This window comes from Salvelinus sp. IW2-2015, linkage group LG11 (assembly GCF_002910315.2).
Source record: "Salvelinus sp. IW2-2015 linkage group LG11, ASM291031v2, whole genome shotgun sequence".
Classification (NCBI taxonomy): domain Eukaryota; kingdom Metazoa; phylum Chordata; class Actinopteri; order Salmoniformes; family Salmonidae; genus Salvelinus; species Salvelinus sp. IW2-2015.
Genome location: NC_036851.1, coordinates 15,933,370 through 15,959,652, shown reverse-complemented (window position 1 = coordinate 15,959,652; position 26,283 = coordinate 15,933,370). Strand labels below are relative to the sequence as shown.

Here is a 26,283-nt window from a genome sequence, read left to right as displayed (position 1 = left end):
ATCGTTGYTGTTGGCYCWTWAYSRKYMRCRWGSCCCRTTYSSSRKTSTGWTGTCCCGWCGCTGTTGCTGTGTAGATTACGCTRCTTCACCCCAAAGACTGYGGTCAGACAGCTCTGTAATATTGTCTGAGCTATTCACACCTGTTATACAATGTCCACTGTTCTCGCTCAAGGCTAACTACAGCTTCCCAGCTTCTTATCTGAGCTAACTGTTACTTCCAGCACACACACACAGACACCCAGGCGCCCAGACCAACAGTCAGCTAATATTCAATCACGTTTGTTGTAGTATTCAATCACATATAATACAGTTGCTAATATTCAATCATGTTTGTTATAGTATTCAATCACATATAATACAGTTGCTAATATTCAATCATGTTTGTTATAGTATTCAATCACATATAATACAGTTGCTAATATTCAATCATGTTTGTTATAGTATTGGGTTATAGTGCATGACCTGTCTCTTATACACATCTAGATGTGTATAAGAGACAGCCCTTATCCTAGTTTTGTGCAACAGGCCCCAGGAGTGGAAAGATTCTGATTCCAAAACAAACCACAGGGAAGCCAGGGTATTGCCATATGCCATATGTTGGTGAATATTTTTGTAGGCACACTGGTGATTCCAAATCAAAATTCCAGGTCACACAGCAACATATTTGAGGGCATATGCGACTGAAATGGTGGTACATTAGAGCCATGCACAGTTTTAGAACAACACASCTTATTTATTTACAGAATGTAAACAAACATGAAATACAACAGAGTTCCTTTAGTCTCTTCTCTATACCGGGACAGGGAGGAATGACTCCATTACAGTATGCTGTAGGAGAATAGTTTGAAAATCAAATGGGGTTTCCTGCAGATGAGTGAATAAATTGTAGTAGAGCGTTCAAACCTGACATACAAAGACGTGTTCAGTTCACCGTAGCCGATCATTTTCAACCAAATACATTTATGTTTTTGTATCATCATGTGGGAGACACATAGAAAATGCAAYGGCTTTCAAAAACTAGTGTTGTATTCTGTTCCCTCTCAGGGCCTGTGTTTGCCATAAATATGGTTTATTTCTCAGTGACAACAATACAAGATGAAAGAGTATGAACACAGAAATATGAATACAGGACAAATGTTGGTTGCATTATGATGAACATTAGTCCTAAGGGAGGAAAGAAAAACATTCTGAAATGGAAAAGCTTCATATAACTATCTCTGTACCATATCTWAATTCAACAGGCAGTCCATCGAACATTATCTCCTCAATAAAACTGTAGGCAACATTCCAGCATAAATAATGAATAAATTAACATACAAGATGGCGGTTGAAAATAATTTGTATCAACAATAATCTGAAGCAATGTTCCATTCTGGTCCATTCACATTACGTTTGGTCATCTGGGTGATCATTGACCAAACTGTCCAATTCTTTCACACAGTACCAAAACTTATTATGCACTCCCAATACAGTTTTATTAATATTACGTATAACAATAGATACACTTTCTGTACATCTGCCTCACACACCCAACCCTCAAATTTGGCCATGAAAAGCTGCTTCTCTATGAGCTTGCAAAGCGTGTGTAATGCAAGGTGACAGTGATTAAGAGAACAGGTGGCGCTCTCTAGTGGTTACTTGTCCCATAGTACTTTGGGCATAAAGTACATCTGGACTTGAGATGGAGAAGGATGATTATAGCGTTTGGGAAAGACGAAATTCTGGTCATTATCACTTAAAATAAAAAAGTATTTTGATACCTTCAGAGCAGCAGCTTGAAAAGACTAATGCTAACAAAACGTGTCCATGTACAGTAGCTAAGAAGGTGTCGGTATTTTATGTTACAGGTTCAAGTGTGATAACTCAATGCCAGGGCAGGGGCTCCGTGTTAGGACAGACTGACAGTGACATTGTCCTTGCTTTTCTCCATGTTAGAGTCTTTATCTGTGGGGGCAGATGCTGTCGTTTCTCTGGGAGAAGTTTGACCACTGTTGGACTGTCCTGAGGCTTTGTTTGGGCCGTCTGCCGTGGACCCTGACTCAGGCTCTTGCTGTGAGGCTGTCGCTACAAAATGAGAACAGGAATATATAACTATACAGTTGTAAGACAATTAGTACCTGTATTCAGATGGAATCAATGTTCTTTAACTAGTATAAATTCAGCTTTGAATATGGCTGGTGTGTGTTACCTGATTGRGTGCAGGACTTCATGTGTTCTGGCCAGTGGGCTTGCTGGCAGGGGTAGTCACAGTAGCTGGTGTTCCAGCAGCAGTAGAAGATGGCCTCCTTCCTGCAGTTGGCACACCACTGTTTCTTTTTGGTCTCATCCACCACCTGCTGTTTCTCCACTTCTGTCTGCTTCTTTACCTCCGCCATCAGACGCTCCCTCTCCTGCTCCAGACTCTGCCTCATCTCAGCCATGGTTAACTCTGCACATGTACACACATCAGACAATAACATAACCTTTTCTATAGAATAATGTGATTAATTCTCCTCAGTCAATGACATCCATTGTTACAGACGGGTTGGCTGACAACCTCGTGAAAATCGCAGTTGTGGAAAWAGTACCCAACTGTCATACTTGAGTAAAAGTAAAGATACCTTAATAGAAAATGACTCAAGTAAAAGTCACCCAGTAAAATACTACTTGAGTAGAAGTATTTGGTATTAAATATACTTAAGTATCAAAAGTAAATGTAATTGCTAAAATATACTTACAGTTGAAGTCGGCAAGTTTACATACACCTTAGCCAAATACATTTAAACTCAGTTTTTCACAAATCCTAGTAAAAATTCCCTGTCTTAGGTCAGTTAGGATCACCACTTTATTTTAAGAATGTAAAATGTCAGAATAATAGTATAGAGAATTATTTCTTTCAGCTTTTATTTCTTTCATCACATTCCCAGTGGGTCAGAAGTTTACATACACTCAATCAGTATTTGGTAGCATTGCCTTTTAAATTGTTTAACTTGGATCAAATGTTTCGGGTAGCCTTCACAAGCTTCCCACAATAGGTTGGGTGAATTTTGGCCCATTCCTCCTGACAAAGCTAGTGTAACTGAGTCAGGTTTGTGGCCTCCTTGTTCGCACACGCTTTTTTAGTTCTGCCCCACAAATGTCTATATGGTTTGAGGTCAGGGCTTTGTGATGCCCATTCCAATACCTTGACTTTGTTGTCCTTAGGCCATTTTGCCTCAACTTTGGAAGTATGCTTGGGGTCATTGTCCATTTGGAAGACCCATTTGCAACCAAGCTTTAACTTCCTGATTGATGTCTTGTGATGTTGCTTCAATATATCACACATAATTTCCTGCCTCATGATGCCATCTATTTTGTGAAGTGCAGCAAAGCACTCCCACAATATGTTGCTGCCACCCCGTGCTTGACGGTTGGGATGGTGTTTTTCGGCTTGTTTCATCAGACCAAGGAACATTCTCCAAAAAGTACGATCTTTGTCCCATGTGCAGTTGCAAACCGTAGTCTGGCTTTTTTATGCCAGTTTTGGAGCAGTGGCTTCTTCCTTGTTGAGCGGCCTTTCAGGTTTGTCGATATAGGACTCGTTTTACTGTGGATATAGATACTTTTGTACCTGTTTCTCCAGCATCTTCACAAGGTCCTTTTGCTGTTGTTCTGGGATTGATTTGCACTTTTCGCCCAAAGTACGTTCATCTCTAGGAGACAGAACGCGTCTCCTTCCTGAGCGTATGATGGCTGCGTGGTCCCATGGTGTTTATACTTGTGGACTATTGTTTGTACAGATTACGTGGTACCTTCAGGTGTTTGGAAATTCAACCACAGACTTGTGGAGGTCTACATTTGTGGAGGTCTGGCTGAGTTTATTTTTTGATATTTTCCCCATGAGTCAAAGCAAAGAGGCACTGGAGTTTGAAGGTAGGCCATAAAATACATCCAACGGTCAACCTCCAATTGACTCAAATGATGGCAGTTAGCCTATCAGAAGCTTCTAAAGCCATGACATAATTTTCTGAATTTTCCAAGCTGTTTAAAGGCACAGTCATCTTAGTGTATGTAAACTTCTGACCCACTGGAATTCTGATACAGTTGAATTATAAGTGAAATAACTGTCTGTAAAAAATTTGGGGAAACATTTACTTGTGTCATGCACAAAGTAGATGTCCTACCGACTTGCCAAAACTATAGTTTGTTAACAAGAATTTGTGGAGTGGTTGAAAAAACAGGTTTTAATGATTCCAACCTAAGTGTATGTAAACTTCCGACTTCAACTGTAGTATCAAAAGTAAAAGTATGAATAATTTCAAATTCCTTATATTAAGCAAACCAGTAGGCACAATTTTCTTGTTTTTTTATTTTCTGCTAGCCAGGGGCACACTCCAACACTCAGACATTATTTACAAACGAAGCATTTGTGTTTAGTGAGTCCGCCAGATCAGAGGCAYTAAGAATGACCAGGGATGTTCTCTTGATAAGTGTGTGAACTAGACCATTTTCTGCTCAGCTAAGCATTCAAAATYTAACGAGCKCTTTTGGGTGTCAGGGAAAATGTATGGAGTAAAAAGTACATTATTTTCTTTAGGAATGTAGTTAAGTAAAAGTAAAAGTTGTCAAAAATATCAATAGTAAAGTACAGATACCACAAACAACTACTTAAGTAAAAATACTTWAAAAATACTTYAAAATACTTTTTAAGTACTTTACACCACTGTGAAAATGATGTATGTGCATCATGATTCTGAATGGTCAGATAGCTAGCAACAAGAAGCTGCCATGTGGGGAATTGTAGGTGGCTCGTTTCAGCTCATTGTATCTTGTTATTGATACCYTGTCTTGTTTTGAGGTGTTTTGGCTGATTTCATGTCAATGCTAATATGGCGAAATTCGCTAGCCAGCTAACCAACAACTGTAACAATGCATTTGAGAAACAACAAGTGCTTATTGTGCAAATGCATTTATGATTTCAATACATATTGAAAACGAAATATAGGTTACGTGTTGTCAACAATCATGTCAATGCTAATATGGCAAAAAAATTGCTATCTAGCTACAACAATAGCAATGTATTTGAGAGACAAGTGCTAATTGTGAAATTGTATTTATGATTTCAATAAACATTGGAGGTGAATATTGTTTACGTGTTGTCAACAATCTAAGCCAACCCCYTCTGTTTTGGCCCATAGTTGCGCACACGTCGGTTTTGTTGCTAAATAACCAACCCGTCTATACTGAGAGACAGTCCTTTGACCCAGAAATGACTGGGTCATCTGCAGTGGAAGCTTGAGTAATGCAAAGGTCCTTACCTAGATTGTGCTTCATTTCTGAAAGCTCCTGTTGATGAAGCCACTGCAGTTTTTCTATTTCAATTCTCAATCGTCTTATCTGTGTGGGAGAGACAAGGACATACATTCACTCCCCAGAGTCATACAGCTAACTATTATATGCAGGGTGTTATTCGGTGCCTCTGAGAGAGACCAGCAGATAGATACATACCTCTGCTATTGTGTTCCCTGAAGTGCTTTTGGAAAGCTCGGTGTACAGCTCAGTCATCGTCCCTTTGATTGCATCCACTATCTGAGMAAAAGGAGAAATGAAGCAAAACTGTCCAAAGTACCCAAGAGACCGCTGACTAGTAATAACTTCATTAAATAATAACTCATATTTGATTGGTTGAGAATCTTTATCACACTGCCATGCAATCTCCATAGACAAACATTGGCAGTAGAATGGCCTTACTGAAGAACTCAGTGACTTTCAATGTGGCACCGTCATAGYATGCCACCTTTCCAACAAGTCAGTTTGTCAAATTCCTGCCCTGTTAGAGATGCCCCGGTCAACTGTAAGTGCTGTTATTTTGAAGTGGAAACGTCTAGGAGCACCAACGACTCAGCCTCGAAGTGGTAGGCAGCACAAGCTCACAGAACGGGGCTGCCGAGTGCTGAAGCACYAAGCTTGTCTGTCCTCGGTTGCAACACTCACTACCGAGTTCCAAACTGCCTTTGGAAGCAACGTCAGCACAAGAACTGCTCGTTGAGAGCTTCATGAAATGTGTTTCCATGGCCGAGCAGCCGCACACAAGCCTAAGATCACCATGCTCAATGCKAAGCTTCGGCTSGAGTGGTGTTAAGCTCCCCACCATTGGACTCTGGAGTAGTGGAAATGCGTTCTCTGGAGTGATCAATCACGCTTCACCATCTGGCAGTCCAATGGACAAATCTGGGTTTGGCGGATGCCAGGAGAACACTACCTGCCCCAATGCATAGTCCCTACTGTAAAGTTTGGTGTAGGAGGTATAATGGTCTGGGGCTGTTTTTCACGGTTCTGGCTAGGCCCCTTAGTTCCAGTGAAGGGAAATCTTAATGCTACASCATACAATGACATTCTAAACGATTCTGTGCTTCCAACTTCGTGGCAACAGTTTGGGGAAGGCCCTTTCCTGTTTCATTATGACAATGCCCCCGTGCACCAATCGAGGTCCATACAGAAATGGTTTGTTGATATCGGTGTGGAAGAACTTGATTGGCCTGCACAGAGCCCTGACCTCAATTCACCTTTGGTATGAATTGGATCYCRGACTGCGAGCCAGGCCTAATCTCCCAACATCAGTGCCCGACCTCATGAATACTCTTGTGGCAAGTGAAGCAAGTCCCCGCAGCAATGTTCCAACATCTAGTGTAAAACCTTCCCAGAAGAGTGGAGGCTGTTTATAGCAGCAAAGGGGGGACCAACTTCATATTAATGGAATTAAAAGTTTGACGAGCAGGTGTCCACATACMTTTGGTCATGTAGTGCATGTAAAATTGTCCCCCAAAAGTCTATGCTTCAATAAGCTCTGCTCCAAGCCCCAAACTATCGTAATATACTGATAGTGAGTGTAGTGTACATCCTTCAGCTTGTTTACTCTTTGGCCATCAGTCCAAGTCTTGCATACTCACTTTATTAGTGTACTTGGCGATGTCAGCTGCTACGTCTGCTGATGCGGTAGGGATCTGGAAGTCCCCTGCCATGGAGGTGGAGGGGCCACTGCCTACTCCGGGAGCTGCCATCATGGCCACAGAGGCTGGGATACTGGTCACCAGGGTAACAGCCGACGTGGACGTACTGAGTGGGGGGTCTTTCTGCTGGACAGCTACAGTAAACAACAACAATCAAAACTAATCATTGACATCACAGTCATGGTATTTAGGCCTGCGGTTGCACTCAAATAGTTTTTTAGCTGTCTCCACTTTCTCTGTAGTGTGCTAATTTTTAATMATCAACTAATACTGTGGTGTACCTTTGACAGATTGCCTGGTCTGGTACCGCGTGCTTTGGGAAGGTTGCTCTGGCGATAATGAGGATGAAGATGTTGCAGATGCCGGCGTTTGGGGRAATTTTTGTGTCTGTGGCTGGCCAGGTGATGCTGTCTGCAGCTGAGGCGTATCTGGCTGCGGATTCTGCTGCTGCCGCTGCACCTTCTGCATGTGCCACTTCTGGGAGGAAGTCTGGAACTTGTTGGTGGGGTTCCACACCACTGCCCGCTGCACCACCGGGACAGTCTCCCTGGGCAGCAGAGGGCGCTGTTTCTTCACTGCTGTGGTGGCGGAGGAGGCTGTGATGGAYGCTGTTGATGTGGCACTGGCCAGGGTGGTGGGGCCAATGGTGGTGGGAGCAGCAGTAGTGAAGGGCACCATGTTTAGAGGGATGGCTAGTGGAGACTGTGATGAATCTTTCACACTGGGGGTTAAGGAAGGGGCTGTGTTGTTTTGAGATGGAGTAAGGCCACTTGATGGGGTGGGGGCTTTACCTAGAATGGAAAGAAATTAATTAATAACAGCAACTATTATTTTTGTCAAATAGTGGTAGAGAATAGGAGGACTCTCACCCTCTGTCTTATTGGTTGGTGGATCTTTGGTGGCGTGTGCATCTTTCCTAGTCCTCTTCCGGTCTCTGCCCCCCTGGTCCTCCCCCAGGTCAATCACCAGCTCCCTCTCAGAGTCAGAGTCATCCACCAGAGAGGTCTGCCTGGCCTCCTGCTTCACCTGGGGCTTRTCTCTGGGGGCTGGGGACGCAGGGACTGCTTTGGCTTTCTCTGGGGGCTCTTTGTCTGACTCTACACCCTGCTTCTCTTTCGACAAGGATTCAGAGAGGGTAGATGGTACCCCTGCATCTCCCATGGTTGCCGTTGCAGTTGCTTGCCCCGGCCCCTCTGTTTTGCCCTCCTTGTTTTGGATGGGGGGCAGGGGGTCTTTGGACCCCCTCTTGGAAGGGTCCTTCTCGCCRTTGTCATTGGCCTCAGTGTGCTGGCCCACTTTAGGTTTCTGTTCCTCATCGCTGGCATACTCACTGTCACTCGAATCGGATTTATCAGAGTCCTCGGAGTCGCTGTGTTCCACTCCCTTATACACGTCCTCAGAGATCTCATCTATACCTGTAAGCAGAGAGGGGAAATTGGGGTAAATGTATAACATCAAAGGTTTCAGCAGTGGTTTGCATGGTTGTTATCATACAAGTTAAAAAAGTTGTCCTGGTATCTTAAAGCGGTTATTTTCTAGCAGTGCGGTTAGGTCACTCACCCAGCTGGGCCTTGCAGCTCTTGATGGTTCTGTCCAGGTTGAGCTGGAAGCGGCTCCTGATCTGTCTTTTGGGTGAGGTGAGGACTGGTGGCACCCCCTGCTGTTGCTGCTGCTGCTGCTGCACAGTCTCACTCAACTCCTTTAGGTCCATCTCGGCTTTGCTTCGGTCTGAAAGGCCAGCACAAGAAACCACAAACAATGTTATGAGCTGGTTGAAATCAGCCACAATCACTAGACCATCAAGTAGAACTGCCTCTACATGTGGTTAAGTTCTAGGGTTTATGGATAGTGTTTTGCTGTCATGAAGCCTTACACAGGTTAGGTGTGCTAAATAGCTGAACTTTGATGATGATTGAGGTTTTGATGACAGGTTTTGTGGCAGCTCACCCAGGTTGAGATTAAGGATGCTCCCTGTGGGTGTTGCTTTCTCCTGCTTGGGAACGAGAGGCAGGGCAGGGCCCTGGGAGTGGAATGGTTTAGGGCTGTCCTTGGCACCAGAGACAAGATCAGGTCGAGTGGAAGCCGGTGATGCTGTGGGGAGAGTTCAGATATACAGTATCTATCAATGTCATGCTCTTCCTTGGATCTGCATTTAAGAGGTAGGTTTTATTAAAATAACTTATGGCAATTGTGCATTGAAGAAGAACTCAACATGCACTTCCTTTACAGTGCTTGATTTAAAACAAAAACCAGAGTCTAGGTTGCTGTTACAGTATATTCCGTAGTCCCAGGACTCTCCAGACCGTTAGAAAGGCAGTGTGCAGTAACTACCTGTGCAGTCCATGGACTCCTCCCCAGCACTGTAGTGGCTAGCTGGGGCTCTAGCCTGGCCCTTGTCTGGTGTCTCCTGCTCTCCATCAGAGCCTGTGTGACCAGAGGAGTTAGTGCTCATGGGCGAGCGGGGCATATCTGTCAGGGAGATCCTCCGGCCTGCACTCCCTCCAACCCCGCCCATGCCCCCGCCCCCTCCTGTCAGRACGCTCCTGGACAAGGGCATCTTGGGAGATGCAGTCATGTCGAAGTTGAACTTGATCTTTTCATGCTTCTCCGGCCGGACCGAGCCGGATGAGGGGTTGGCGGGGTCCAGCAGCATCTGGTACTGGTTGTCAGGGGTATAGGGCGTCCTGAAGGGGGCGTAGGTGAACACTCCAAACTTCTTCCTCATGTTCTCCACGTAGACCTCCATTTCCTGCATGGCGCTGTTGAAGATGCTCTTAGTCTTCTTCACAGAGAAGGGAATCTCCTTGGACATGAGGTAGCAGTTGTTTAAGGGGACCCACGCCCTGGAAGGTGAAGAAACATAACACAAATAAACAGCTGGCTAGAGACAGAGAGTTGAGAAATGCAAATGCACTGATGAGTATAATTGACATAGGTAGGWACCAAAGCGGAATTACCTGTCGTGTTGCCCAAAGAAGCGAGCATCCACCTGCCCATCTTTGTCCCGCAATGCTTTGGCAGGCCAGAATGGAAACCCCTTCAGCTTGGCCCACACCAGAGGGTGAGGATCACTCTGAGCAAAGCAAGCAGGAAGACTAGTTATAATACTGAGACCATTATATAGGCAGCATTTGGTATACACAAGGCACTACAATTCCAATGTATGACTCGTTTAGCACAAGCTTTGATACAAGTAAATAAGAGAGTTTAAGTAACTGAACTCACACATGGCTCACAGAACCAGTTGTCTCTCTTTTGGCAGGCTGACAGATAGCATTCCGGACAGACTTCAATCTCATTCATCTGAAAGAGAAGAATRATTGTAGGTGTAACAATTGTAGGTGTCTTCTGAAGGCCTGAAAAAATTATTGAACGCCTTCCCATACTCACCTCATGTTCACAGATTTTCACTATGACTTTAGCTGTGGCAGTAAGCTTATGATTTCCTGGAATAAGAAGGTCACCATTAGAAATAACTACAAACCAGTTATTGAAACCAGTGAAAATCCATTGCAATCTAAACACGGACACTGACCTCCATTATAAATGATGCAGTTGTGTAAAATCCATTTKACATCTGCCAAGAAAGCTTCGGTACAGCCATACATTTTCTTCTTTGTATTCTGGAAAAAATAAAATAGAAAAGGTCAGTGATCAACAACTGGTAAGGTTTGGGATTGTAGTTCTAACCCCAAATAAATAAGCATGGAACATTAACCTTCTCTAATGTACAGAGGTCCATGGCGTGAAAAATATACTCTGCGTAGTCCGGATGCTGTTCAAGAGATACTGGCTTCTGGAAGGGTTCCGTCTGGAGAAGATATAAAAGAGACGTGCACAGTGAATTAACCTTCATATTCCAAATACAGGCCACACTTAGGCCAAATCCTAACTTGAGACACAAGCACAGCTACAACTTTCATGTAAATATATAAAATTGGCATCAATTCAAAATTTAGGTCAAGATCTAAAATGGCTTGCCTTGCACGCATCTCAATTTAGGATTCAACTGCATGACCTCCTTAACACACACACAGACACACACACCTTACCACCCAGACTCTACCACCCCAGGACAGACAACAGCAACTAAAAACAGACACACAAAACAAAAAGAACACTCCAAACAGGAGGGGGAAAAAACGAACGGAAAATATGATGGGGTCTTTTTTTAGTGTGTTTGATTGATTACCCAATTAAAAGCCTTTCTCTGCGTGGCGGCTGCATGGGGGGAGTGAGATGACGAGCGTGGTTGGTCCTGAAAAAGAGTAAGAGGGGCAACTGTATCCTCACCACACCACGCTTTACAAACTGCACCCTTGGTTCAATGGTCCCTTTCCTCTTTATGCCATTGTAGAGGAGGAGACTGGCGAAAACAGGCTTGGGGTGGTTTAGTGTTGTTAGAGAGCTTCCTTACTTATGACATAGGTAACCACTTTGTAATCAGAACACCAAAAGATACTTCAGACTCTGAGTATAGGAAATCATTTGGCAGGGTGCAGTTCTCCGTGTATAAGGGCAGGGGCAATGGACATCATCACTGATGGAAAATAAAACCATGAGAAAGCATTAAGCAGTCTTAGAATCAGACCATATCAACAAGCGCAAGACCATTCCATTGTGTTTGTGTGAGAGCTCTGTTCACTCGCATTGGACTTACTAATACATCTATCTCTATTCTTCAATAGTCCAATATATCTACTGTCAAAACAATTAGTCAATGACAACAGTTAGAAAAGGTAGAAATTAAATAGAGTTCTTCCATGACAATGTGGGGAGGGTGAAAGCAGAAGCACAAGCCATTGCAATATGCACTATATCCAGTTGATTTCCCAACAGACCTGATATTTGTTTCTAGTGTTACTGGGACTAATCAGTCAGTTGGAGGAGGGAGGTCAGTGCACTTACAGCTGGCTGTTTCATCTTCTGGAGTGCAAACTTTAGCAGGTAAGACAGCTGGTCTAGTGTTAGCATCGTCATTGCTTTACTCTGAGTCTCTATGCACTCAGCAACTGTTATTTTCTGAAAGAAAAGAGGTAGAGAGAAAGATGTTAGCTTCAAAGGTATTTTGCCATCTCAAAGGATATTCTCAGTATCAAGCCTCATTTTACTACCTTGACAACATCGTAAACCAACATGATCAGAATTTATTTTAGCTCCAAGATTTTGCACAACTCTGTAACTTCCAATAAATCGGGATGTCTTTCATCATAGTCAGGGCTCAACCCCCAGCCTAAAACCTCCCACGCATTTTAAAGTTGTCTTCCTAGTAGACAACTGGTTTCCAGTCCCACCCACAAGCGAGTACCTCACACTCAGGGCAGAACCAGTCACCCTCGGGCTCTGCGGGCAGTTTGAGGCACTTGGCGTGGTACACCCTCGGGCAGAGCTCACAGCAGAGCACCTGGCCCTCGCGGTGGCACAGCCAGCAGTAAAAGTCATTCCTGCCGTCCTGCGGTACAACATCAACAGGGTCTGTGGTGAGTGCTGGCTGCTTCACATAGTAAAAGGGACCATGTCTTAGTTCTGACTGAAATGCAGGCAAGAGAAGGAGAAAGTTGGAGGGGTTCAACATTTAATTTAGGAGTGAGTTTACATGAGCAGCACAGACATGCAATTWAAAAAAAATTATCAACAGAAGTTACATAGTAACGGTCCAAAGCACAGACTGCTTAGAACCCTGTGTTGCAACATAAGGCATTKATTTCTGTTATCAAACTGGAAGAGAATCACTGTAGATTATATTGCAAATCCCTTTTCAAAGGTCAAGACAGTGAAAAGGATCAGTTTGAGAAACTAGCCTTTAGTATCACTTAATGATTGGATCTGAGAAACTGTGTTTTGGTCCACACCCATTACTGTTTTGCATTGAGACAACCTTTGATCCGTGACTTATAAACCAATGTTGCTATTATAATTGACCATTTATAAAGCTGATAAAAGTGTTCAACATTACTTGCATCAGTTTTTCTTTGAGCAATATCCAAAAACTCAATCAAATTCTTGATTTCAGTGGGCAAAATTAAGCATGCAAACACACATTAACAAAACAATAATCATTTAGATAACAATTGTATTAGGACATATAGGCTAACTGTAACACTATAAGAAAATATAAACCCTTGGTCTCACAAACATCAAATAGTCCCATGGCATACCAAAAGACTAAATTGGAACCGAAAGTTAGTTTTTTTAGTAGGATATATTGCAGTGTAACAGAAACCCAGCAGCCTGTGAAAGCCCCACAGTGTGAGCACAGAGGAGAGTGGAGGGGGAGGTCGCACCTGGTCTTTACTGCTGCTGACTGCTCCTGGTTTCTTCTTCTTTTTGACCGGGCTGGAGGAGGTCTCAGCAGGGGAGTGACCGTTGGATGAGTGAGAGGGGCTGGGCACCTTTCGTTTCTGCACTGCTCGCTCCACTGACCCAGGGACTGAAACTGCAGAGAGGGGTCAAAGGTCAGACAAGCCAACATGACAGATGCAATATTTCTAAGAAGAAGGTGCATGTACTAGCCATAGAACAGTAGATGTTCATTGTTTTATACTGTACAGCAGATAAAACCAGTTGCCATAGCGATAAGACATGACAGCGATATGAACAGAAGCAGCACATTAGCCTCCATCTTGTACCTTGTATCGTTCAGCTGTACCAGACACACACATGCATGCACACATACAGTACACTCAACATGGGAGCAATAAAATAAACCCTTTCACCACCACCACATACTCCACACAGGCATAGGCAATCATAAGTAATAGTATAGCTCAGCTTTGTTTTTTTCTCACCTTTGGATCGTGTAGAGATCTCCATCCCCTCTACTGCATCCGACTCAGTCTTCACCTCCTCCTCAGCCACACTGACGCAGGGAAAAGAGGCACTATTAATGCCCTGTTATGACAACACCTACAGAAAAAGACTCCCAACATAGATCATTTCATCCAATGCGTTCTACAGTTTGACTCACTATGCTTCCACCAGACATGGCTTCTTCCACAGTATGTTCAGTATGCACTTGGTAACAATCATAAAATCACACTGTATAAGAGCATCTGCTGAAGTCTTACAAATCTTATTTGTGTGGATCTAGTATCATTTTCAGGGGAAAGACATAATCCCGTCTGGCTGTAAAGGTCTGCTTTAACACAGACTCACTTGGCAGTGAGACTCACTCTCTCAGTCTCACTACAATGGGGTTATTCTTAGAGCGAGAGTCCATTTGGCCCAGAAGCAAACTCTGTCTCAACCAATTCTGACTGGACACAGACACACGCTGTTCATTTGGGTGCCGGCTATGGCTAGTAAGAGTCCCTCTCTTATTGGGAGAAGGAAAATGTTTAGTAAAGCAATTTCAAAACAGGAAACMCCACGTATTCATTTAACCATTTATTAGAAAAAGATTYCAACGTAATACATTAGTCTTGGCGTTAGGCTCTGATCCTTTGGGGTAGCTCACTACGTGTGTCATGTTAAGATAATAATGATAATTACAAGTTACGCTATACCAATCCCACTGCAAGAAGGAAACACAGAACCAAAAAGGTGGAGGATGGGGTGGGTGCTAGAAAATGCAACCGCATACTATCAAGCAACCAACAGAAATACAGGTAGCAGAGAATGAGTGAGTAAAACTGATCAGCTAAATAGACCACCATATTAAAAGGTAGGAAGTGTTTGTAGAATATGATGCGACGTCAGTTGATGCATCAGCTAATGCATTGCAGAAGCCAACACTCGGGTTCCCTGTATTAATTAGCGCTGCCCTTAATGTCTAGTAAAGCAGTGTTCCAATGTGAAGAGTTCCAGAGAGTCAAACTGACAGAATGTGATTGGATTAGGTCAAATGATTAGTTTAGTTAATTAGGATCCCTATTAGATACTGCACATTGAGCAGCTACTCTTCCTGGGGTCCACACAAAACGTACAAATACATGACAGAGTACAGAACAGTTCAAGACAAGAACAACATAAGATATTACACAAAATAAAAACATTAAATAAGAGTTATYTATAGGAAAGACATCAAGGCACAACAATAAAATGTACATACAGTTGAATTCAGAAGTTTACATARACTTAGGTTGGAGTCATTAAAACTTGTTTTTCAACCACTCCACAAATTTCTTGTTAACAAACTATAGCTTTGTCAAGTCGGTTAGGACATCTACTTTGTGRATGACACAAGTAAWTTTTCCAATAATTGTTTACAGACAYATTATTTAACTTATAACTCACTGAGTCACAATTCCAGTGGGTCAGAAGTTTACATACACTAAGTTGACTGTGCCTTTAAATAGCTTGGAAAATTCTAGAAAATGATGTCATGGCTTTAGCTTCTGATAGGCTAATTTACATAATTTGAGTCAATTGGAGGTGTACCTGTGGATGTATTTCAWGGCCTACCTTCAAACTCAGTGCCTCTTTGCTTAACATCATGGGAAAATCAAAAGAAATCAGCCAAGACTTCAGAATAAAAAATGTAGACCTCCACAAGTCTGGTTCATCCTTGGGAGCAATTTCCAAACACCTGAAGGTACCARWTTCATCTATACAAACAATAGTACGCAAGTATAAACACCATGGGACCACGCAGCCGTCATACCTCAGAAAGGTGACGCGTTCTGTCTCCTAGAGATGAATGTACTTTGGTGTGGAAAGTGCAAATCAATCCCAGAACAACAGCAAAGGACCTTGTGAAGATGCTGGAGGAAACAGGTACAAAAGTATTTATCTCCGCAGTAAAACGAGTCTTATATCGACATAACCTGAAAGGCCGCTCAGCAAAGAAGAAGCCACTGCTGGTTTGCAACTGCACATGGGGACAAAGATCGTACTTTTTGGAGAAATGTRCTCTGGTCTGATGAAACATAACATAATAAAAAACATAATAAAACTGTTTGGCCATAATGACCAACGATATGTTTGAAGGAAAAAGGGGGATGCTTGTAAGCCAAAGAACACCATCCCAACCGTGAAGCAAGGGGATGGCAGCATCATGTTGTGGGGGTGCTTTGCTGCAGGAGGGCTGGTGCACTTCACAAAATAGATGGCATCATGAGGCAGGAATATTATGTGGATATATTGTAGCAACATCTCAAGACATCAGTCAGGAAGTTAAAGCTTGGTCGCAAATGGGTTTTCCAAATGGACAATGACCCCAAGCATGCTTCCAAAGTTGTGGCAAAATGGCTGAAGGACAAAGTCAAGGTGCTGGAGTGGCCATCACAAAGCCCTGACCTCAATCCTATAGAAAATGTGTGGGCAGAACTGAAAAAGCGTTTGCAAGAAGGCCTACAAACCTGACTCACTTACACCAGCTCTGTCAGGAGGAATGGGCCAAAAGTRACCCAACTTATTGTGGGYAGCTTGTGGAAGGATACCCGAAACGTTTGACCCAAGTTAAACAATTTAAAGGCAATGCTACCAAATACTAATTGAGTGAATGTAAATGTCTAACCCACTGTGATGAAAGGTTGCAAAATGATGTGATGAAAGAAATAAAATGTGAAATATATRATTCTCTCTACTATTATTCTGACATTTCACATTCTTAAAATAAAGTGGTGATCCTAACTGACCTAAGACAGGGAATTTGTACTCGGATTAAATGTCAGGAATTGTGAAAAACTGAGTTTAAATGTATTTGGCTAAGGTGTATGTAAACTTCCGACTTCAACCGTACCTATTCATATTCTTAAATACAGTACAGTTAAATTAGATTAGATTTTTTAAAGAAGAGAGGCACTGTGATGCAATATGTTTTTTTATCTGTTTTTAAAGCTAAACTTGCTGTTTGCCTGAGTAACCTCTGGTGGCCGASCATTCCACGATGATATGGCTCTATAGATAACGGAGTGACACATTCAAATCMGTTTTTGGTTTGGGTACCATGAAGAAACCCATAGTGGCYTGTCTGGTGGGGTATGTATGTCTGTTTGAAGTGTATGCAAATAGATTATACAAGTGGTTAGGCATTMTCAATACACAAATGTTTCTTAAAAAGACAAAGAGAAGTAGTAAATTTGTCGTCAACCATYAAAGACTATCATGTACAGTATGTTGTTGATGTTAGTTCTATGTGTACAGTTTATGGGCAAGGCGTGCTGCTTTGTTTTGAGCCAACTGCAGCTTTGCTACAGTAGGTCTTTCTTTGCTGCACCTGACCATATTACCAGACAGTAATCAAGATGGGACAAGATCAAAGCCTGAACAACTAYTACAGTTGATCTGTGTGTCAAAAAACGCAGAACCTTTTTTTATAACAGACATAGAGTGCATTCGAAAAGTATTCAGACCCCTTGACATATTGTTACGTTACAGCCTTGTTCTAAAATGAATTAAATWGTTTTTTTTGCTAATATATTGGGGGGAAAAACTGAAACATGACATTTACATAAGTATTCAGACACTTTACTCAGTACTTTGTTAAAGCACATTTGGCAGCGATTAAAGCCTCGCATCTTCTTGGGTATGATGCTACAAGCTTGGCACACCTGTATTTGGGGAGTTTCTCCCATTCTTCTCTGCAGATCCTCTCAAACTGTCAGGTTGGATGGGAAGTGTCACTGCACAGCTATTTTCAGGTCTCTCCAGAGATGTTCGATCGGGTTCAAGTCCGGGCTTTGGCTGGGCCACTCAAGGACATTCAGAAACTTGTCCCGAAGCCACCACTGCATTGTCTTGGCTGCGTYCWTAGGGTCATTGTCCTGTTGMAAGGTGAACCTTCACCCGTCTGAGGTCCTGAGCACTCCYGAGCAGGTTTTCATCAAGAATCTCTCTGTATTTTGCTCCYTTCATCTTTCCCTCGATCCTGACTAGTCTCCCAGTCCCTACRACTGAAAAACATCCCCACAGCATAATGCTGCCACCACCATGCTTCACCGTTGGGATGGTGCCCGGTTTCCAGGCGTGATGCTTGGCATTCAGGCCAAGAGTTCAATCTTGGTTTCATTAGACCAGAGAATCTTGTTTTCATGGTCAGTCCTTTAGGTGCCTTTTGGCAAACTCCAAGCGGGCTGTCATGTGCTTTTTTACTGAGTAGTGGCTTCCATCTGGCCACTCTACCATAAAGGCCTGATTGGTGGAGTGCTGCAGAGATGGTTGTCCTTCTGGAAGGTTCTCCCATCTCCACAGAGMAACTCTGGAGCTCTTTCAGAGTGACCATTGCGTTCTTGGTCACCTCCCTGACCAAGACCCTTCTCCTGTGAATGGTCAGTTTGGCCGGGCGGCCAGCTCTAAGAAGCCTTGGTGGTTCCAAACTTTTTCCATTTAAGAATGATAGAGGCCACTGTGTTCTTCGGGACCTTCAATGCTGCAGAAATGTTTTGGTACCCTTCCCCAGATCTGTGCCTTGACACAATCCTGTCTCGGAGCTCTACGGACAATTCCTTTGACCTCATGGCTTGGTTTTTGCTCTGACATGCACWGTCAACTGTAGGACCTTATATAGACAGGACCTTTCCAAATCATGTCCAATCAATTTAATTTACCGCAGGTGGACTCCAATCAAGTTGTAGAAACATCTCAAGGATGATCAATGGAAACAGTATGCGCCTGAGCTCAATTTCGAGTCTCATAGGAAAGGGTCTGAATGCTTATGTAAATAAGGTATTTGTTTTTTTATTTGTTTTTAACTGTTTTTGCTTTGTCGTTATGGGGTATTGTGTGTATTTAATCCATTTTAGAATAAGGCTGTAATGTAACAAAATGTGGAAAAYGGGAAGGGGTCTGAATWCTTTCCGAATGCACTGTACTTCTCCCCATCTTCAAAACAACTTCTGGTCAAAAAAAGGTACCAATCATCTGTCATTGTCTCATTAGAACAATTTCTCAGGGATTAGACATGCTTTTGTGAAGCCATGTATTTCATAAAATCGTGTTGAATCCTATTTACATGTGAACTCACACTTGTGCATTGATGTTCAACCTGGACTCAGGGGTAGACGTAACATAGTAAATGTAAATCCGGGACACTCCAATTGATATATGATATGCTACATTCCGTATGGTATGTATTAATTTATGGATGTRCATTTTTTTATTTTTTTATTTAACCAGGCAAGTCAGTTAAGAACAAATTATTATTTACAATGACGGCCTAGGAACAGTGGGTTAACTGCCTTGTTCAGGGGAAGAACGACAGATGTTTACCTTGTCAGCTTGGGGATTTGATCTAGAAACCTTTCGGTTAATGGCCCAACACTCTAACCATTAGGCTACCTGCCGCCCCAAGACTCATCCATTTTGTATGATATGTTACGAATTACAATTCCTCCAATATGTTARGAATTGCAATTCGTATAATATGTTATGAATTTGCAAAACATATGATATGTTACGAATTCCAATTAGTTGTGGCTAACATTAGCTAGGTGGCTTGGTTTAGGGGTTAAGGTTAGGGTTAGCTAACATACTAAGTAGTTGCAAAGTAGTTAAAATTGTAATSTTGTCTGATGAGATTCGAACACGCAACCTTTGGGTTGCTAGACATTCACGTTATACACCCACCCACCCTGGCCAGCCTTAAAGATGCACTATGCAGAAATRGCTGCGCCATTGCCTGGTTGCTAAAATTCTAATAGTTTGCCTAATTTCAGTTTGTGACAAAACTAGCAAGTATCGTATACAGAATCAATGTATCATCTAAACCACTGTGAAATATATTTTCCATAACCAATGTTTGAATCTGGTGTACAAAAGACGCAAAAATTAAACTTAAGCACGGGAAGCATAGATATAGCTTACATTGAACAGATCTACCACTTCTTAGATTTGCTTTCAATGAYAATGACATATCTATAACTCACCTTTCTATGTGAATTTGGTCAGGTTGCACAAAAKGTTACATATTGCAGCTTTAACTTCTCTAGGGTAGGGGGCAGCATTCGGAATTTTGGATGAAAAGCATGGCCAAATTAAACTGCCTGCTTCTCGGGCCCAGAAGATATGATATGCATATAACTGGTAGATTTGGATAGAAAACACTCTAAAGTTTCCAAAACTGTTAAAATAGTGTCTGTGAGTATAACATAACTAATTTGGCAGGCAAAAACCTGAGAAATCCATTCGGGAAGTATTTTTTGGGGGGGTTTTGTAGTTTTATATTCAATGCCATTACAGTATCCATTGACTTAGGACTCAAATTGCAGTTCCTATGCCTTCCACTAGATGTCAACAGTCTTTAGAAATTGTTTCAGGCTTGTATTCTGAAAAATGAGGAAGTAAGAGCAGTCTGAATGAGTGGACCCTAAAGTGTCACAGAGCTTTTTCATGCGCGCGACCGAGAGAGTGCCTTTCTTGTTTACCTTTTATATTGACGACGTTATTGTCCGGTTGAAATATTATCGATTATTTAGGCTAAAAACAACCTGAGGATTGAATATAAACATCGTTTGACATGTTTCTATGAACTTTACGGATACAYTTTAGATTTTTTGTCTGCCTGTTTTGACTGCGTTTGAGCCTGTGGATTACTGAAGAAAACGTGCAAACAAAACGGAGGTTTTTGGATATAAAGAGACTTCATCGAACAAGAGGAACATTTATTGAGTAAATTAATGTCTGCTGAGTGCAACCATATGAAGATCATCAACGGTAAGGGATTAATTTTATCTCTATTTCTGACTTGTGTAACTCTTCTACTTGGCTGGTTACTGTTTGTAATGATTTGTCTGCTGGGCTATGTTCTCAAATAATCGTAAGGTATGCTTTCGCCGTAAAGCATTTTWWAAATCTGACACCGTGGTTGGATTCACAAGAAGTTAATCTTTAAACCTATGTAAAATATGTTTTGTTTTCTGAATTTTTATAATGAGTATTTCAGTATTTGAATTTRGCGRGCAGCAGTTTCACTGGCTGTTGAAGAGGTGGGACACTAACATCTCACGTACCCAAGAGAGGTTAAGTAACCTTCTGTCTTATGTAACCATACCATATCATACTAATTTGAGTGTCAAGAGGTTTATGTTTATTATGTTACGTCTAGTCTATGAGACCAGGCTGTGATGTCAAAAGGAGATTTCTCAGATTAACAAATTATACAGACATCTCATCTACTGTAAATGACTGGGCATGGATGGGACTGTATGTAACTAACTMGTTTGTAACCAACAGCTAAATGTGTCCTAGTTTCAACATGACTTGAAAAACAATCATGCATTAAACTCAATATATCTTCTCCTTCCTGTCACCCATGAATCCTGAGCCCACCARCCTTGGGTTCCATGACTGAGACTTCTGAGAGAGACAGGTCAAGGCTGAACTGAGGCAGGGGCAATGGAGAACCATCCGCTCTACAACTGCATGGTGACTACAATGCCCTRTATAATGGAACTATCCCCAGTCCCAAAACCCCCTAAATGCAACATCACACTCATGCGCATCATATCCCTCAAGAGAGAAGCAACTCAAACATTCCTGTTTCTTTGTCTTGCACAAACACAGCCCCAGCCCTATGCATGTGCATCATTTAAATGCACACTTCCTTGAATTTAAACAGTACTTTCTTGTGGGAAAGCCACTGTTTTACTCAGTATCAGCTGAACATCAACCTCCTTGTTATTCAGACACCAAATGTGTCGATCCCCTTATTTCAGCCATTTTCTTTGACGCCAAGGCACWAGCTACTGTCTCACAGCTCAGATGGGTTCCATTTCACAAGCTTTTTATTTAGCTCTTGGGGAGAGCAGCAAAATTAGAATGCGAGAGTGCGGGATACCAAGATAGCAGCTCCCTGTTAGAGCAGCAAATGTAGTCCCTTTTCCACCACCTCTCTATCCCCCTCTCTGTCTTAGTTCTCCTCTCCATCTCGGGTAGAAAATGACAGCTACATCTGCAGTGACAGAGCATTGGCTTTACTGGCCTCCACCTCTGACATAACCTGTCAGCAAAGACAGAGATAGTCTCACTCAGCTACATCCCCTCCTCCCCAGGCCAGGAGAGCAGAGGGAGAGAACAGTGAAAACACAATAAATCAATGCCTCCCAATCTTCCAACAACACCCCTTCCTGTTGTTAAAGCATTGCAYAAAATACATTATTTTCATGAATATAGTGATATCACCCCTCCCATACCCTCTCTTGACACAAAACCCATGCTTCAATGTAGGAAATTGACAGCATACCTTTTTTGCTCTTTACGCACAGAATTCTTCAGGCTTTTTTTTTTTTTCAATTAGTGAGGCCGGTGGGGGATGAGACAAAGCAGAATTTTCCAGAAGGGCCTTGCTCTTCCTGCTGCTCTCTCTGCGATTGTCAATCTTTAACCTCAGCTGTGGGCTTCTGATTGGTTTGTGCGCCACACGGAGGAGTTGCCTGATTGGGCGCCCGGCTTAGTGTGCCACACAGGCTATCTTCTCCCCTCTTTCCTCAGACACAGTGCTGCAATGCAGAGAGGATTTCTCCTCACTCTCACAAAACCTCTGCAACGAAGTCCCTCAAAGTCCATATAGCCCTCACTGGCTGTGTGCATGTTKTAAAACATGGGGGATGCAGTTACACAGGCTTAGAGGGAGCGTATCAGATTCCCTCCCTCTTCCTCCACGGCTCTGAGGCAGTGTGTATGGCGTCCATTTTGAAGACATTCCCTCCCTGCCTGRTGAGCACACTGCACACACACGGCTCCAGCTGAGGCGAGCTGCTGTAGAAAGCACACACAGCTTACCAGTAGACCGGCTCACAGGAATGCAGGAAGGGCCTTACAACGACAGGGCTGAAAATGTCACAGGCCTCGGAATCAAAATGGACGGCTGTGGTTTAGACTGAAGAACATGCAGCCAGTGCCAACACCCTTTTCCCTGTCCAATACTTTCCTACTGGCATTACCTATGGTCAAATAAATCCTTAAGGGCTTGGACCTTAACAATGTGTCTATACTTTTAACCAACAGTGGTATTGCTATTACTTATTTTATTCTYCCAGTACCAGAACCAGATCTCTATTTGTAGTTAAATAAATACTAATGCTGCCATTAAGATCATAATGGACAAAAACAATGATGGTTTAACATGGAGAATAAATCTGAACAAGGTGAAGGTCGTTAGGAAAGGTCAGACTACTCAGGTATGGTGAATAATTAAAAATGAGTGCCAGAATGACATGGTTTTCTTGTTTCGTGTGAACCCGAAAGTGTCCAGTGGTTTAAAGTCTCTATAACATGGGACAGCAGCATTGGCTGTGTGTGTGAGTAGGCTTTGCTGCATGCGTTTGTGAGTATGAGGTGTGTGTTTTGTGTTAGTGAGTGTGTATCACCTGGTAGATGGCTAGTGATGGCTGTTAAACAGTTTGATGGCCTGGTAATAGAAGCTGTTTTTCAGGCAATTCAATTTGAGGCAGTTGACGTTACATGCCAGACATTAAAGCATTTTGCATGGTTGTTGTCATAACATCTGCCGACATACAGCATTCGTCTATGTGTGCAAATTCTATGAGTTCCACTAGAGATGTAGAGATTCTCATATCCTTTTGGGATAATTATATACTTTTGTCCAAGGCTCTGTCTGAAGCAGCCTTGCTTCCCTTCATCAGGCTTCACATACAAACACCCAGAGTGTCTAGACCCGAGGCACAGAAAGGGGAAGCTCTCTGAAATGGATGCCACTCCACAGCAAAGAGAAAGCTGTGAACTGAAAAATAACATTAGGCAGATTTTCTCACCAGATACTAAACTGTTGAGGCATATAATCTAACATCCAGAGACATTTTATTTCAGCTAGTTGTTAAAAAAACMGTACTGTATATGTTGGTTTAAACCCAGACGAAACATGTTCAATGATTCAACATGCTAAAACAAGAATGTGAATACTACCCATTGTTATAAACAGTAGTCTGGAAAAACACCCTGACTGTACAGCCATCATAGCTCATCTTGATTGACTACTTCCTGCTTGGAGGGTGTAAGATTAAAAGTAGTGCCATGCACTAATACCACTCTGAGGCCTAAATCATTCTTGCTGTGCTGTCATTGCTGAGCTGTCTCTTTACCATCTGTTAAATCCACTGGGATCCCCTAATGAATGTTCTCTCTCCCTGCTACGGCCCTCTCCCCTCCCCACACCTTCCATTTTGAATGTACAGGCCTGTGACACAGTCATAAACCCTTACAACCCAACAACAACCTAGCCAAACTGATCAATCCTGTGCCTTATTCCAAAAGGGATATATTCCTCTTGCCATGGTATATTCTGTACAAAGGTATGAAGACAGGCTGATCCCCTATGTGACCAGAGACATATACAGTCAGCAGAGGAGAGGCAGYCAGCCTGCTGTGCTCTGCTCTCCTGCCAGGCTCCACTCCTGTGTTCTAGGGACTAGCAGGCTCTCTCCCCCCTTCTCTCTCCATGAGACAAACCTGTATTCCTGAGGCACATAACATACACAGTAGCTGGTAGCTTATTAAAGAGGAAGTGAAATAATAAAAATCAAGCTTACCTCTGTGGATGCATGGCTAACAAACTCAGTGTGTTATATGTCAATGCTTGTTAAAACATGGAGGACAAACAGCCCTCTAAGTCCTCACCCTGCTCAGAGCATAGCCACGGCTCTCCAGGCTGGCTGATCGACTGCTAGGATAGAAGCCAGGCTGTGAGTGGCCTGCTCTCACTGGCATGATGTAAGGCTGCAGCTGATTGGCTGGGGCATTTCCTGGCTGCTAATCTTTTGTTCCACACAGGCAGGCAGGAGAAGCGCTTGTGGACAGAGGAAGAAACAAGGCCCAAATCACAAGATAAACCATTTCACAGCACAAATCAGCCAAGAAAACCACATGGAGCTGTAATCCATGTCTGACCCGTCTATATTACATGGACATTTGGTTGTATTTGACAAAGTTCAGCAACAGCATCATGAATACAGGACAGGCCCAAGGCCCTCATGTTTCAGGAAAAGCCTTTGTCTCAGAGATTACYCCGCAGTGAAAAACCATCCGCTGTGAAAAAAGTGTTGCACAAATACAAGAGAGCAAACAGCGAGAGACTGTCAGAGGGCTCGATCTGCAAGGTTTCCTCCTCTTGTAAATGAGATGAACTCGCGCAAATGCCTACTGGACATCAACACATTACATAACAGTGCAAACATAGTTTAACAGAACATAGATGAGTTACTATGTTACCCTTTTTGGAGACAGAAGTTGACACCAAGTTCTCCTGCGGCCTCAAATTATAATGTGGTCACATAAAAATGTACTTTTTATGAACAGATGTGATGGGTTTTATCTCATCAAATAAAGAGAATTGCAGGAATATTTTTTTTATGTGATGCTATGGGTATTTAACAAAGTATGTTTCCTTGGCAAGTCAGATTTAACAGGGTTTAAAACCTGTAGACTACTTAAGCCAATGCGCCAATGTTATTATTACTTCACTAACGTAATACTAGAATTGGGATTTCTCTGCCTTCCTAAAGGACCTTTTCTTAAGAAAACAGACTAACCTGTGGCCTATACCAGAACGGAGAGATTAAATATGTGGCTAATAAAACATTTAAAAGTCTGGTATTCCTCTCAGAATTCTGCAGATTGACAATGTACAGTAGTCCCTTCAGAGCCGTGAGAGTTGGGCCAATGCGGTTTCTGCATTATGAAGCATTTACATGACACTTCAACATTCTATGGCAGCCATGTAAGCTCCCCATTATTATTACATGGAGAATAKAATGCTATGTAACTGAATGTCTAGAATTTTTGAAAAATACAAACAATTCAAAAAGTTGGGCTAACTCTCTTAATATATGGCTCTGAGTCCCTCTATTGCCTATGACAGATTCTATTTTTGCCCCTTATCTGTTGCCTGGCTACRCAAACTCATTTCTCCGGCCAAACGCTACACCACGCCCATGGACATTCGTTTCTTCTCCACAATGGTCAAGTTTGTTTTGCATGACCCGGTGCCCCGGGTGAGCGGAGTTAACTCATTTTATACAATGCCATTCCGGACTCAACCAATGAGTCTGGATCTGAGTCGCTGCAAGGCAGTTAACCCCCTCAACAACTGCGCCATTGGACGTTGATTAAAGCAGCCCCCACAGCTCTCTGATTCAGAGGGGTTGTGTTAAATGCGTTGTGCAACTGAATAGATATCCCCTTTCCCTTTGGGCTGTGTTCAGTATGTTTGTACGTTCTYGGACATTCAATTGAACGGAAACGGTGTTGTACTGAACTATCAGTTGAAAATCGGAGAGGTTGGGGAACTGTCAGCATGGCTACTGCCCCTTAAATACGTCARTCATTGCTGCAAGCCACACCCACCAAATGGGAGCAAACATACCTGAAAGTCTGTTCAAGAATTTACAAGAACGTTTTGAGAACATTTCACTTAGTACAA

At 42.6% G+C, this 26,283-nt stretch overlaps 1 protein-coding gene across 8 annotated transcripts; it reads right to left on the bottom strand.

Moving 5' to 3' along the window:
- Positions 1–1,323: 1,323 nt before the first annotated feature.
- On the bottom strand, positions 1,324–24,503 carry LOC111969894 (MYND-type zinc finger-containing chromatin reader ZMYND8). Of its 8 annotated transcripts, none has more exons than XM_023996267.2 (21): positions 24,483–24,503; positions 13,757–13,827; positions 13,253–13,404; positions 12,277–12,498; positions 11,877–11,990; positions 11,161–11,226; positions 10,687–10,779; positions 10,504–10,591; positions 10,359–10,414; positions 10,194–10,271; positions 9,926–10,041; positions 9,300–9,811; positions 8,916–9,059; positions 8,529–8,696; positions 7,838–8,383; positions 7,250–7,759; positions 6,909–7,102; positions 5,467–5,547; positions 5,277–5,355; positions 2,189–2,428; positions 1,324–2,064 (listed from the first exon to the last, which is right to left on the bottom strand). In XM_023996267.2, the coding sequence occupies exons 2-21, from the start codon at positions 13,779–13,781 to the stop codon at positions 1,889–1,891; spliced, it is 3,660 nt and encodes a 1,219-aa protein (XP_023852035.1). In that variant the 5' UTR covers positions 13,782–13,827; positions 24,483–24,503; the 3' UTR covers positions 1,324–1,888. The 8 variants fall into 8 exon arrangements, with proteins under 8 accessions (XP_023852035.1, XP_023852033.1, XP_023852037.1 ...); XM_023996265.2 differs by having other exon boundaries at positions 24,395–24,492; XM_023996269.2 differs by having other exon boundaries at positions 12,277–12,420; positions 24,395–24,484.
- Between the last annotated feature and the right edge of the window lie 1,780 nt (positions 24,504–26,283).